The 16082-nt window shown below is 39.1% G+C and overlaps 1 protein-coding gene across 17 annotated transcripts in view; it reads right to left on the reverse strand.

The window, feature by feature from the left end:
- The window catches only part of CCDC73 (coiled-coil domain containing 73), a 61910-nt gene that overhangs the window by 27349 nt on the left and 18479 nt on the right, over positions 1-16082 (reverse strand). For 6 of the 17 annotated variants that reach the window (XM_081834338.1, XM_081834337.1, XM_081834339.1 and 3 more), the window contains 5 exons: positions 15557-15728; positions 5520-5591; positions 4509-4580; positions 4166-4201; positions 2397-2471 (listed from right to left, as the gene is read on the reverse strand). In XM_081834338.1, coding sequence (XP_081690464.1) covers positions 2397-2471; positions 4166-4201; positions 4509-4580; positions 5520-5591; positions 15557-15688 — 387 coding nt within the window. In that variant the 5' untranslated portion in view covers positions 15689-15728. Of the gene's footprint in view, positions 1-2396; positions 2472-4165; positions 4202-4508; positions 4581-5519; positions 5592-5902; positions 5969-15556; positions 15729-16082 lie in introns of those variants that run through there. The other 11 variants (XM_081834328.1, XM_081834331.1, XM_081834333.1 and 8 more) reach the window with 3 other exon arrangements.

Consider the following 16082-nt stretch of genomic DNA (forward strand, 5'->3'; position numbering starts at 1 on the left):
TCAGATTCCATTGCTGAATGGGTCCCCCCCCCAAACTATATCTTAGTTAAAGAAAAGCAAGGGAGCATTTATTACTCTTTCAGTCCATGTATCATGTTCAGCCAACCATGAAGTACACTATATATCACTTGTGCTGTGTCATGAATTGAGCAGGACATAACAAATCCTTTCAGCCTTTTGCACAGAAGGTCAGCAATGTGAAGGAATTGCTTTTAAAATAATCTCAGCATTAACCAGATTATTTAAAAAAACAAGGTACGGCATCAACATAATCAAGCTATCTATAAAGTTAATGAGAAACTAGTATATTCAGCACAATATTAATGACAAGCAAAATGTCCACTGTTGCATAGTGAAAAGGTACTTTTGAGTAATTCAGGGATCATGAAGAACAGCAAGAACAGTTTGGGAAAATGCCCTATGGTCAACAGTTAAAGTTAAATTTACATTTAACTTTAACATTTAACATTAACTTTACATTTACATTTAAATTTAGATATGTCTGAGTGTTTAATAGCATGGAGGAAGTTTGTATAGTTTTTGTATGATTTCAGAATATACTTTAATAAATTTAATTTTCCTGGTCTGGTCTGGTCTGGTCTAATATTTTATTTGATTCCCTTTCTAAACCGGTATTATTTTATAAAACTTATTCAACTTAGAACAAACAAATCTAACTTAATCATTTTCATTTGAGCAGCCCAATTATCTTTAATAAAATTACTCCAGAGTTAATGTTTAGGGGAGATTAATTAAGTGTCTTGCTGTGAAGTTTTGTTCTTGCTGGTGAGGGGTGAAATGTTTACTTTAGGATGAAGCTCCTACTACTACTGCAGACAAGGCTGGAATTTTCATCAGAAGAACTAAACAAGCCTAGCACTGAACTTCAGAAGTATAATTGTTAACAACCTGAAAGAATAGCTGTGTCAATCCCAAAGAGGAAGAAAAATAAGATGTCCACAGGAATTCCTATGAATATCAAGGGGATAACTATTCTAAGATCCTATCCCACACCCAGAACTGTAGCAGGGTAATTTGCTCTCATTTTACCAAGGAAAATAAAATTTCATGGTAAGTCCAATTTTTCTCTTTTTTTTTTGTTTTTTGTGGGGGACAACAGATTGCTATGGAACTTCCAAGAACTGTTCATTCAAGAAAATTCTGTAAACATTTTCGTGACTGACTCTGGGGTTGCGGCGCACATCTCGCTTTATTGGCCGAGGGAGCCGGCGTACAGCTTCCGGGTCATGTGGCCAGCATGACTAAGCCGCTTCTGGTGAACCAGAGCAGCGCACGGAAACGCCGTTTACCTTCCTGTTTATCTACTTGCACTTTGACGTGCTTTCAGACTGCTAGGTTGGCAGGAGCAGGGACCGAGCAACAAGAGCTCACCCCGTCGCGGGTATTCGAACCGCCAACCTTCTGATCGGCAAGTCCTAGGCTCTGTGGTTTAACCCACAGTGCCACCCGCGTCCATTTTACTGGACTGTAAAACTGCATTAATTTTATAAAAATGATTGAATGGGATGAGTTTTGTAAATCTCATCCAAATGAGTGTTGATTTCAAAGGCTGGCAAAATTACTGCTCCTCTAACAAAGTGAGCAACTATGCTCTGTGGGAAAGTCACTCCTTTAAATAGAGTGGATTGAAGAGTGGATGTCTCATGGAGTATTTCCTAATGGGAGAAAAAACCCTCATTTTTTCTGAACTAATTAATTGTTTTACTAAATCTGAGAAACACAGATGACAAGGTAAGTATGGAACTCTGAGAAGAACTGCTACCTTCTCTTGCCTGATTTTCTTTATTGACTATCTGAGGAATTGCGGGAAAGGTCTCCTTGGCCATTTTGCTCCACAGGACCCTGGAGAGTCTGCTGCATGTGTAGTTCAGTTAAGATGCAAACAGAACGCTAGATGAGGAATTGTATATACAAAATAAGACAAAAGACTAGTCTGATGTAGTAGGAATAGTGTTAGACTTAGAATGCAGAGGCCCAGTTTATATCCCTCCTCAGCCACAAAACATTGAGACAATTACTAAGTCTATTCTACCTCATAGTTTTGTTGTAAAAATAAAGAGGAATCATTTATTTTATTTTCTGTGTTTATATGGTGCCTTAAGCTCTTTCAAGGAACAGCAGAAAAAGATCACTTGAATAGATTCCCCAGCCCAATGTAGGAGCCATGCAAAAAGTCCTGGATTAGGCAACCTCTTGTTTGGGAAAGAAAGTAGGGGGCTGCATTGTGTCCCTGCTCCCCCACCAACTAATTGTTAATTGGCAGAAATGCAAATTGCTTTACTCGACTAACCATGCACAGTCTTGGCTGCTCAATGGACACTCTATTGGAACAGGGCCCAAATAAATCAGGCTGCATGAGTGTGGAGCTAATGTACCTGTAACATTTTTAATGTTTCTTTCAGTCCTTCCATTTCTCTTTCTTTTGATTCCATAGCAAGTAAACATTTTCCCTTCAAAGAAACATAATATTTTGTTAGAAAAAGGAAATATAAAATGACAAATTTCTCAGCTAAGGGACAGGTCTCTTGAGATGTATTAATAATTATGCGCATCATAATCTATTCTATATGCTAATGTCTTGGGGATAATTACTTCTGTTCTTCAAAATACTGCAACACAAAACTCCATCCACTTTAATAGCACACTTTACAGTGGGTTCAAATAAAAAGTGATAAAAGCCTGCTAAAGACTTTGTAGGAGATTATGGATCCCTAATGGATCCTGTCATCATTCAGTTGACGTCAACATCACTTCCTCAAAATAAATATGCCACAATCTCTATTCAGAGACTATTGAGACGACTCTTTTACAGAAAAATACACTGCCCCTTGCCTTTAGATTATTCTGCAGCGTTGTTGCTCTGCTTACTCCCTCTCTGTTGGATCATATAACTGATCACTATCATGCAATTGTTACAAAATGATCCACATGTTCTGTTCAATCGTGCAAGGAACTGTACTAACACAACACTTTGCAAACTTTGACATTTTCATTTTTTATACTCTTTTCAGTTAAAAATACTAATCCATAGTGTGTTTACTTTGTAGCACTGGGTGAATATTCATTCCTGATTGGGTGTGAAATATGCTTCCACTTTTTCAGCTTGAGGTCACAGAATTTGATGAGACTCTGCATTCATTTTTACACATTCACTTTTCTTTTTGCATTTGTCAGATAATCTACTATAACAATTTCCTAATGTAAAAGTTGTGCTCAAAGATTTAGGCTACTTCCAACAGTGTTACTCAACAAACTTTATGGGGATACTATGATAACAATCTTTAGTATCTTTATGCCTTACTCAGGTTGGAATCTCTTACGGCTTTTGTATATGATCTAGGGCATGGGAGGCAAACTAAGGCCTGGGGGCCAGATGCAGTCAAACTGGCTTCTAAATCCGGCCCATGGACAGTCCAGGAATCAGCGTGTTTTTACATGAGTAGAATGTGTCCTTTTATTTAAAATGCATCTCTGGGTTATTTGTGGGGCCTGCCTGGTGTTTTTACATGAGTAGAATGTGCGCTTTTATTTAAAATGCATCTCTGGGACATAGGAATGCATTTTTCCCCACCCCCCAAAAAATTATATAGTCCAGCCCCCCACACGGTCTGAGGGACAGTGGACCAGCCCCCTGCTGAAAAAGTTTGCTGACCCCTGATCTAAGGTTGTCATATCTTGAAGTGCAAAATAGAGGATAGCCCGAGCCAGGGAAACAAATCACAGCATCCGGAGAACCCATGCCCAAGCCGCCTGCACCTGAGCCTGAGACAAAAAAACCCCCATAAACAAACAAACAAACAAACTCGGACATTTCCTTTAAAATGAAAAAAAAGCAAAACCCAGATCAGCATGTTGGCCCTCCCAAAGAGGACATGTCTGGGATTTACCGGACATATGGCAACCCTAATATGATCAAAGCATTAGATATATGCACAAGGCAACACCTGGTACTTCTCATGCAGAGATGCTCTACAGAGTCCTCGGTCTTTGGTGGGAACTTTTCAGTGGTTGCAAGGGCTGCCACTGGAAGGGACAAGCTGAAAACTCCCCATGAACACATAGAAGCCCACACTAAGCACTCTGAATCCCAACCACTAACTGACTATGGTTTGTGTTTTTTTTGACAAATGAGTCATATCATTACCTTTTCTTCTTCTGCAGCAAATAGTCTTAATTGGAACTAGAATTGCCACAAGAAGGAAACAAATTTAAATAGTATGATCAAACAACATGTGTAACTTTTTATTTAAGGTAGTACATTTTCAAAAATTGATTCATTCCTATCAAAAATTGATTCATTCCTATCCACCTCCCCAACTTCAAGGAACTTCATGTACATACTCATCACCAACAACAAGGCTCTTATTATAGCTGAGACTAGATAAGGCTTGTTGTTTTTGAGTAGTTCAACTTAACTGGTCTTGAGAATATGAATGACAATACCACTTGTTGTATATTAGTGCTGAGAAGAAAGACTCATTGAGTACCTGTTTTTTAATAGCTGTCATGGCTTCTGTATGCTGTTTGTTTAATGCTTCTTTATGATGCTGAAGAGCCACCTATTATATGACAATTTAAATTAAAGCAGAACAAGACAGTTAAAAAGGCATATATAAACATATTTAAAGTAAGATGTGTCATTATACATTAAGAAAAATTTTCATTTTCAAGTTTTCTTGGTTAAAAATAAATAATCAAATAAGTGAAAATTAGTGAGATGTATAAACCTGAAAATCATAAATCAAAAAATCAAAAAAATGAAGATAAATAATCAAATAATGATTAAAGAAGGCATACAAGAATAATAACAACACTTGCAACAAATCTTCCAACCAAGAAGAAAAAGCATAGGTATATTAGTGTAGTTAGAAGAAATTCATTTCTATTAAAATTTAACTCTATGAATTGGGACCTGAATGAAAATGCTATTCTAATGCTCATTTACTTTAAGGTATGTACAAATGAGATAGTAATATTTATAGCTTATTTAGAATTGCCTTTTTAAAAACTGCCACCCTCATCCACAGCAGCAGTGCAACAAGAGAGCGTATGGTGTCTAAGGAGACAACTTGCATTCAAATTCCCGTACAAAATGTTTTGGTTGCCTGTTAAAGCCAAGCATAACTGAAGACACACAGTCTTTAGCTGTGCTCTGTGTTTTCTGGATTCAGAGAGAAGAGTGAAGGTGCAGTATAACACTGGCTAGAACCAAAGGTACTGCATTCAAAGTACCTCATATAATGGTTCTTCACATTTAATTTTGACAGAATAAGTCACTAAATCTGCCAAATCCTACATCTCTTTAGAGCAAAGACTTTAGAAACACACATTTTATAAATTCTATTGACACTGCTTACGCAAAACCTCAGAACGCTATAGAAACATGTATATTAGATCAGAAACCGTATTTTACAATTCTTCAATACTGATATTAATTCCAACAGTAAAATTACTATGAACAGATGCTATCAAGTTTTAACTGTTTGAAGAACACCAACCTTTTGCCACTCAAGCTCCTGTACTTCAACAACAAATTTGCTAATTTGTTCCTCATATTGACTTTCAGTCTCCTAGTTTCAAAAACATACAAAAAAACTAGTCACTGTTTGTTTGTTTTTTAAAAAAACATTTTCAAAGAAATGTTAGTTAATAAGATTAGGATAGTTGTTTGTGCTCTGAATAGAATTAAATATATGTCTCACTCATTAGGAAGAAGAAATTCCATCTAGTCTTAAGTATACATTAGAAACACACAGTACTGTGTAATGGCTTCCTTTACACACACACATACAAAATGCTTCAAAGGACAAATATTATACTTGATCTTAGCCAGTAGGCTAAGATTCAACAAATATTAAGCGGCAGAAACTAATAATCTCACCAATAACTGTTTATAATTAATAACAATCCATTCTTTCACCAATATATATTTTCCTGTTCCTTCATCCTAAAAAAAGAAAAAATCATACTGGAGGCAGGCAGTGCACAAACTTCAGGCTGTGAGGAATTACATCAGACATAAAAACACAGGAAATTGCCTTATAATGAAGCAGACCATTGATTCACCTAGCACCATGGGCATAGGCAGGATTTATGTTTCAGGGCAAGCAGAACCAAGTTGTTTGTTAAACTTGATTTAGGGGGCAGCTACCCTCCACCCCGCCCCCCTTTGGCTACACCCATGCCTAGCTCAGTACTGTCCACACTTACTGGTATCAGCTCTTCAGGGTTTTAGACAGGAGAAATTCTCAGCCATAGCTGGAGATATCAGGATGTGAACCTGAGACTTCACCACAAAAAGCAGATGTTCAGCCACTGAGCTACAGCCCTTCCTACAACATCATCCCTTAGCTGGAAGACCTGGGTAAAAACACCCTCTCAGCCATGAAGCTCAATGAGTGACCTTGGGCCAGTCGCTGTCTCTCAATCTAAGCTAACTCACAGGGTTGTTGTGAGGATAAAATGGGAAGGGGGGGAGCCACATACACTGGCAGAGGAAGAGGAGTGCGGGGGGAGTGCACCGCCCCTGACAGCGCGATCCCAGTGGGGTGCCATTGTGGCTGCCCTCCCGCCCGCGCTGGGTGCCACACCCCCAGGCCGCACGCCAGCCCCGCCCCCCACCTTCTTCTCCGCCTCCCTGGTGCCAGAACATGAAGCTCCACCACTGGCCACATATGCCACCTTGAGCTCCTTAGAGGAAAGGTGGGGCCTAAATGTAATAAGAAACAGAAAGTTGACCTAGGAAGAAAAAAACCAGAAGGTGACCCAATCAGGATAGAAGTAAATCTTCCTTCACTGGCAAGACTCTCAACTCTGAGATGATCCTGGGCAATGTGATAGCTACAAGGAAAAATGCATCTAAGGGGGACTCAAATGGGAAGGGAGCAGTGAAAAGCAGGATGAAATTAAGGTGAGTATCTTAGAGCTAATCTAAAAATGATGGGACACTCATGTTTGTTTGATTAATATCTATGTTGCTCTCATATTATGTGAGGTGGATGTCTCATTTTAACATGAGAAAGGGTAGACAGGTAGGAACAGCTAAACCGTCCCTCCATTATCTATTACATAGTCTAACTCACTTCGGATATAGACATTCAGCTGGGGAAAAGTGCCCAGAATGATGGGAAGGTAAGAAAAGGAAGGGGTTTAGCTTCCCCTAGCACTGTGCTTTCTTGATGATAAAATGTGGTCCCACCTTCTTATATGTGAACTCAAACTGTTAGGATTCTATAGGAACCCTAAGAGGTTCCTCAAATTCGGGCCCACTACAATGAACCACAGCCTGTGCACAAGATCTTATTTCATTTGCATTTAATTCATTTTAGTACACATATACTTTTAACACGTATTATTTCTCCCCTCCCTTTCCTTCAACATAGCTTTCCTGATTTCAAGCACCACATACAGGTTCCTCCCAGTTAAAAACAATGGATTTTTAATGAGACTTACATATCCAACCACCATTAATACCTCCATACACATAAGACAAAGATAATCAAATTAAGCAGGAAAACCCAAATGAGAAAAGAAGGCAGAAAGAAGACTGTGGAAATAAAAGGAAAGTTTCAAAGAGAGGGAGAAAAGAAAATGCGAGGAGAGAAAAATACTCCCCCATAAAGGCTTCTTTTAACACTGCATATATTAGTACAAAGTTTCCTCACATGTTTTTTATACAGGAGGATTAATATGACAGGAGGGAGAGTTCATATTGGCTGAAATGCTTCCTGAGATATGTGGATTTCAAAGCCTCAACAGATTTATAGGTCAAAACCAGCCCCTCTATCTGTATCTGAAAGCTAATAGTTAATTGCACAATTTTTGCAGGACAAGCTTTATGTTCTCACTGACCCACTTCTGTCAGAAGACAGGCTTCTTTGTTTTATATTCACTGAAGCTCCCAAATGCTATTCAAAGAATATCCCAATTAGAGCCAATCTACAAAAGTACGAATCATTTGCTGCAAGATACCTATTTTCCAGAGAAGGTCACAGTAGATGCAACTGAAAAAAGTCAACCCTCGACAAAGTTGCCACCTGAGAATTCAGAAGCAAAAACTGGCCCACAAGCCCTTGCAGTGAGTCCGGTTAGCCAGAAGAGCACAAACATCATCAGTAATGCAAGGCCTTCTCTTTCGTCTAGAGGTCGGGTCTGTGCTCCTTCAACTACCATCAATTGCAACTTACCTGTTTACTACAATTGATAGCAATAGCGTCTTTCAATCTGGGTTGAAAACCAGGAGTGTTGGTTACCGACCTGATGTTGCAGCCAAATGTTTTAATCTTAACATGTTCAGATTGTTATTATGTGTTATACTATAACCAATACTAAAGTTATGAATACAGAAAGCCATCTTGCACTGAGTCAAACCATCTGTCTATCTAGCTCTGTTGTATTGCCTACAATGACTAGCAACAGTTCTCCAGGGTTTCAGAAAGGGGTTTCTGAGAATCCTCTGACTGCTTGATTTTTATCTACTGTCACAAAACCGCAAAGCCTTTGCTTCTGTGATTATAGTATTGTTTGCAGAATATTACAAATGTCATGCGGCGTAAAAGTAAGGCAGATAAACACAAAAATATAAAAGCTCATAAAAAAACCTTTCTGCACTCCCTAAGTGAGTAATATTCTGTAACTACAACAAAATAGTTTTCTTATAATTATCTATAAACACTGAATCCGGATGCATCTTCTATTACTCCCCCATCAGGGACAAAAGCCAATTATTTTGATTACCCTATGACTTTTCAGAGAAGGGGGAGTATGCTCTCAAACAATTTATTTACAAATGCTGTTAAAATGTGCTACGAGTAAAGCACGCATTAATGAAAAGCAGAAACATGATACATTATTAGTAAAAATCCTGTAGAAAACAGTCAGTAAAGTGTACTTGTGTACTCCCCCCCCCCCAGGAGAAGCAACTGGGGAAGGGCAATTTTAAGTAGAAAAATGGCCAGATGGGAAAGGGTTAAGAAAACCTCCCTCCCCTTTTCTATTCTTGACATCAGCTGTTATTTATTTAATTATTTTAAATGAAAATGCTACACGCAACCGGGTGCAGGTAGTGCCAAGTTCAGACCTTAGTAAAGACAACTGTCTGCCTGTTTATACATGCGTTTCTATATTGTACAGAATTATTTCTGGCATTGCCACAAATGGACAGGGTGATGCTAAATGGTTAACAGAGGATGGGTGCTACCAGAAGACTCCCAAGCTACATAAGTCTGGGGTACTGCCTACAGCTTCCAGCAGGAAACCACTTTCTATAGTGTGGAAAATTTAAGAAGTAGGCTGCTGTTTGACAGCAGGGATGGACCGATCAATCAATTTTCTATTTCTATGTCAATTCTACATGTCAATTCTGTCCCAATTCTGCAGTGATCTGTAATTTAAAAAAAATCCATACAAAATTGATTATTTAAATCCATATTTAAATAAGTATTTGTCACACAATGCGTGCTTAAATACATATTTTATCTCAATACACACATTTCAAAATGTATTTTACCCTAATGTATTTTATACACTTTGATGCATTATCTGAGCCAAGAACTGTATTGTAAAATTCACAGAAGTGCAGATCTGAAGGATAATCATATTCCGGTTCATTTATTAATCTGGGTTGTGCAGATTAGGTCATTTCACTTAAAAATGCAAACCAAACAAAATTCTCTTCCGTTTCTATTTGACAGTGGGAGCTACTATAACTAATAGTATGTCTTCTTAGCATTTCTGGATCTAAGCAATTTACTGTACTTGGAAGTTCATTAGGATTGGGTTATAAGATTGCTTAGGAGTTGTTTAGAAATAATGACATTTTAGGAGACCAGCACTTGACTTAAATTTGAAGGAAAGGAAGAAGAAGAAAAGTGGAAATGAAAGAAAACTTTGTTTCCACTGTGTACAAATTATTCTGCTGGTGAACTGCCCATTGACAGTTGCTTAAATATGCATCAGCACAAGGAGAAACAAATTATCACCTCCACTGATCTGTTCCCACACAATTCATGTATCTAGTGGCACATGGAATTAACCCTATATGATTTAAACTACAACAAAATATTTGAATGGAAAGAACTGAAGCTGCTAACTTGAACTTCCTCCTTCAACTTGTGTCTCACTTCTTTCATAAAGTTTGCAAACAGTGTGCATAAAGTTGAATGAAAAGGAGCAATAGTGAGGAGGAAGCACAATAAGAGAACTGGGCCAATATTAACAAAATTAATTTCAATAGGGACAAATATAAGGTTCTGCACTTGGGGTGGAAGAACCAGCTGCACAAATATAATATACTGCTGGGAGTACTATGTTCAGTACTGGGCACCACAATTAAAGGAGGATATTGACAAGCTGGAACATGTGCTGAAGAGGGTGATGAATATGATAAAAGGTCTGGAAACAAAGCCTTATGAAGAATGGTTGAGGGAATTGGGTATGTTTAGCCTGGTAAAGAGGAGAACGATAGAAGATATCATAGTCATCTTCAAATATCTAAAGGGTTGTCACATGGAAGAGGGAACAAGTTTGGTTTCTCCTGCTCCAGAGGCTGGGACCCAAATGAAAAGATTTGTTACAAGAAAGGAGATTCTGACTAAACATCAGGAAGAACTTTCTTACAGCAAGAGCTGTTTAACAGTGGAACGGAGTCCCAGAAGAGGTGGACTCTCCTGTTGAGATTCCTGCATTTCAGGGGATTAGACTAGATGAGCCTTGGGGTCCCTTCCAACTCTACAATTCTATGATTCTAGGAAGTCAGAGTTGCAGAACCACTGCTGCATCCAAAACACTGCTGCCTCATGCCACTCAAAGCCAAGAGCTTTGTTATTTCCGTTTTCACTGCTGTCTGCCACTGGCCTGCAGCTCAGGTCCTTACTTGTGAATGGATTGGCCCAGCTCTGCCCCATCTCCAAAATGCCATTTCAGAGCCTTGCACAAGCAGGATATCTCAAATAGTTTGCACCTGTGGAAACTACAGCAGGATGTTCCAGGATACCTGATCCTCGTAACCAGCTCCTCTTCTTCTTCTTCGGCGATCACTCATCGCCAAATAAGATTGTCTTTCATGAACACGGTCTTAACAGTGAGTCCGTAAGTGACTGTGGAGGGCAGTTCTGGATTCACACATCCTTCCACAGTGGGGACATAGGTTTCCGGGCAGGTGGAAGAAGGTGGAGGGATACCTCTGCTTGATACTAATCCCCTCCAGGAGCACAAATTTTGGGTTAGGATGGCTCCCTAAAAGATTTAAGGGTTTTTTTAATTAAACAAATAACTTTAGCTGGTCTTCAGTTCATCACTGTTAGTCCCCTCCCCCTTCATTCTAAACTAGAAGTTTTAAAAACTTATACATTCTATCTTGAAACATCCATGCAACATATTAAAAAGAAAACTTTCTTATGTTTAGGAGGAAAACTGTATATAATTTTTAGATGATAACAAGAGACACAAAACCTTTAGAAGTCTTGATATTTTATTAGCTGCCTTAGGACTACAAGGATTAAGTGTTTTTACAAAAACACCACCATAACAATAAAAGAGGAGTCATTTGATGGTTTATTTACTCGTTATAACCTTTAGAAAGTGTCAAGCCTTTGTAAAGTGCTTGCTTCAGGCTGTAGTTTTACAAGATAGGCTGTACATTGGTCAAGCCCCCCTGATTCTTGACCCTGAACAGATTTAGGAACAGAGTACAGCTGGCTCACATCCAAGCAACCCAAACTAGGTACTTTTACCATCTTTTTCAAACTCATAATCCACCTCCTACGAAATTGCAAAATCCATTTCTTTCATGCTGCTCAATCAAACAGTTCTCAGACTTCCAAATTACTTCACAGTCTGTTTTAGGATACCCTGCAATGGGCCTACATAAACTAGATGTTGAAGCAAAACTTGTTAATACTGTACAGGCGAAACTCAACTTGGGGTTACATTCCAGGGACAGTACATAAAACAAAAATCAAGTATAGTCAAAACACATGTGGTTCACCAGCGGGTAGCATTGAAAAGTCTTTTTTTCCCAGATGCCCAACCCCTTTCTGCCCCCTTTATATTTTTAATTTTGCCAACCATGTACTGTAAAGTTAAATGTGCACAAGTTAAATGATCATAAGTTGTGAGTTACCTGTACCTAAACATTTCTAAAGTTCAAAGCCCACTATAGCACGTTTTAAGATAAAAGGAGTGGGCTCTGTCCCTGGTCCCCAGACACAGATAATAGGCAGCAACAAGGAAACAAAATTTTAAAGAGTGGAGATGGCTAATGCATGAATAGGTTGTTTCTCTAACCATGCATGATACTTAAGTACAATTAAGAATTGGTAATGCCTGAGATATTTCTTCAGGCCATGCTGCAAAGTAACTGCCCTTGGACAGGGAACAGCTTATGTAAGTGTAATTAGATGAGGGGGTGGCATGAAGGACACACCCTGTCCAGCCTATGACTGGGGTTGTAAAAAGAGACTACTAGGATGCTTCCATGAAGAGGCTTAATACTATAAGCAGGTAACTGGCAACATGGTGTTTTAAAAACTTAATTGGCTTTTTCCTGGAAAAGAGAAATCTGGATTCAATAGGGGGCATTCTGATGCCAACACTACCATGTGGATGCTGCAAATAACTTGCATACATCAGCAGCACAAATCTCACACAGAACAACTTGCATACATCAGCAGCACAAATCCCATACAGAAGCATCCCTATAGTGGCTCAAACTGGTTGAAATTTAGCCTGGCAGATTCCCTTTCATTGAACAGATTGGCATTGGTGGTTCTTGTATAACAAAGGTAATGGCCAGAGTTTTCTTCTAGAAAGGGGCATATTCTTCTTCCCTCTTTCCTGTTTTTCAATGCTCAGAAAACTGGAGTGAGCACAACAATACAAAGGAATAATTCACTGTTATGTACAGTTATAACAAAGATACCCACAGCACTATTCCGTTGCCACAGGTCATGCATATGCAAATAGGATTCCAGTCTTCAGCTAGAAGGGACTTGGACAGCAGCTGAGGCCACTACAACACAGCACCAAGTTCACTGTGAGACACAGGATTATCACCACTTTAGCCATGCCACAGGGAATGGCCAGTCTCAGTTTTAAAATATTTCCTGAATCTTGTCATCAGTCTGGACAGCTGATTCCTTTAGCAGCTACACTTATCTCTTCTACTGTGTCTCTAATGTTTTTCAGGGCAATGCCTTCTTACATACCTCCAAACAGAGAAACAAGAAGAGAGTATTAGTATGCTAGGGGAAACCACAAGGTTTGAATTAATCTTTTTTTCAAAACCCCAAAAGGCCAAAGCCAGCCCAATGTGGTCTGAGAATGATTAATAGGATTAATAGTCATAGAATTTGGAGTGACAGGATATAAAAATGAGACATGTGTCTGTAAATACTGGATGTTATGCTTGAAAAGAATATTATATTGAGAGGGAAGATACGCCACAACATTTTGTGCAAGTCCAACTTGTTCCCTCTAATAGTGAACTTAAGTGGATGAGTACATATCAGTTTATAAGTAACACAGGGCCACTCAAAAGTAAGGTAATGGTTTATACATACTCATGAGACCTCCTAGATATGCAAAAGTATTTACATTTGTGAATGGGGAAAAAAACTTCTTAAAAACAAAATATAGGATCCTGTGAGCTTACACAATATAGATGGCAGTTGTACCTACAAAGGTGGGTGGGCACTGATGCAGGCCTTAAACCATCACTGAAACTTCACTAACATCAAGCATAAACTACTGTAATGCCTACTTATTTTGAGCTACCCTTAAGGATTGTTAAAAAGCTTCAGCTGGCTTTGACCAGTGATTAAAGTGATATATGTGTTTTACCAGAAATCTCCTAATCAATGTTATAGCAATATCAAAGCTAAGTGATTATGGTGTTGAAATGCCATTTTTCCAATGTTCCATGGTGTTTTGCCAGTATCCAGGATCCTCATTTCTTGCCACTTTCACCACTCCTTTAACCTGTGAAATTCCTCAAGGGAAGAGTTAATAATAATAATAATAAATTTTATTTATATCCCGCCCTCCCCAGCCGAAGCCGGGCTCAGGGCAGCTAACAACACTAAAACAGTGCAACATTATAAAAATTAATTAAAATCAAAATTGATGGCAACCATAAACTAAAGTTTTGTAAAGATTGCCAAAGGAGGGAGTGAGGCTGCGCCCTGACCAAAGGCCTGGTGGAACAGCTCTGTCTTGCAGGCCCTGCAGAAAGATGTCAAGTCCTGCAGGGCCCTTGTCTCTTGTGACAGAGCGTTCCACCAGGTTGGAGCCGCAGCCGAAAAAGTCCTGGCTCTAGTTGAGGCCTGCCTAACCTCTCTGTGGCCTGGGACCTTCAAGATGTTTTTATTTGAAGACCGTAAGTTCCTCTGTGGGGCATACCAGGAGAGGCGGTCCCATAGGTACGAGGGTCCTAGGCCGTATAGGGCTTTGAAGGTTAAAACCAGCACCTTAAACCTGATCCTGTACTCCACCGGGAGCCAGTGCAGCTGGTATAGCACCGGATGAATGTGATCTCGCAGCGAAGACCCCGTAAGGAGTCTCGCTGCGGCATTCTGCACCCGCTGCAGTTTCTGGGTCAATCTCAAGGGCAGCCCCACGTAGAGCGAGTTACAATAATCCAGTCTGGAGGTGACCGTCGCGTGGATCACAGTGGCTAGGTCAGGGCGAGAGAGGTAAGGAGCCAACTCTCAGTAAAAGTCAGATGCAGAAGGAAAGCAAACAGAGCTGCAATGTGTAGTGGGGAAATATCATCACTCTTCCAACTTCTTCCTTCAGCTCTGTGTACTTTTCAAGGGAGGAAAAGTGCATGGGAAGGCTCAGAGGATTTGTGGGAAGCAACGGATGACCTCAAGGTTGCCATTGCACCAATGGGAACCACACTTTCAACCCTAGCCCTGAGGGTTAAAGACACTTAAATCCATAAAAACCACCTTTCTCCACCTTTTGATTATACCATTCAATTTGAATAGCAAGGCTGTGCATAAGAAATGCATTCTTATGACTGTGGAACTCCTTTCTACTAGCGACCAATATAGCATTTTGTAAAAGCTGTGTAAAACCCAGTTTAGGTTGGCTTCCAATGGCAAAGGCTAACAAAGCATGGATAAATTTTAATACATTTTACTGTATATTTCATTTTGCTTGTTTTGTTTGTTACACTGATCCATTGCCTCATACAATGAGCCTCTTGATAATGTACAACAGAATATAAAACATACATAATTCATTAAAACATGTAAAAAAAAATCCAGAAAAATACAAAGAATAAGCAGTAACGCAGCCAGTTAACGAGGGGGGGAGGAAAAGCATCAACATCAGCAGTAAGATATACAAATTAATACCTCAAATGCAAGCTAAATAATCACCATCAGATTAATCAGGGACTAAAACTATAAAAATAAAAATAACATTAAAAAGCTTTAAAAAAAAGTTAAAAGGCTTAGGAATAAAAATGCCGTTAATTGCTTTACATTTCCAAATTAGCTAGAAATATAAGTAAATAAGTAAATGTGCCTACCCTTCTCATACGCAATTCTTCTACTGCCTCCAGAAAATTTGTTTTAAAATCTGATAGCTGAAGAGAAATCAATGCTTCGGCAGAATTCTGTAAGGTACAGGCAGGTGCTTCCTTATTGAATTCTTCATCCATTTTAGAAATTGTATCTATAATTTTTTTAGCGTGCGTTTTACTTGAAATGAAAAGAGTATCATTCAGAAAATTGCTACACCAGAAAATGCCAAGTATTTATACTGCAATTTAAAATATTAGCTAAAACTTTAAAACATATAGGTCACAATCCAATCACACTGTTGCATGTGCAGTTTACTGCCACCAACCCCTTCATCATGCTGGTAGACTTCCCACAAGGACAGAGCTGAGCTCATAGGGCAACTGCACATGCCAACTCGGTCAAGCTCTTTCTATTTAAACAGGCTCTGGCATATTGTGCTCACTATATCAGTGTTAGCGAGAGCAGTAGCAAGCACTAATTTATATACCATAAAATAAGCTTGTATTTCAGCACTATTTGGGGATGCCCCAG

The sequence above is a fragment of the Podarcis erhardii genome, assembly GCF_964252035.2.
Source record: "Podarcis erhardii genome assembly, chromosome: 1".
NCBI lineage: Eukaryota > Metazoa > Chordata > Lepidosauria > Squamata > Lacertidae > Podarcis > Podarcis erhardii.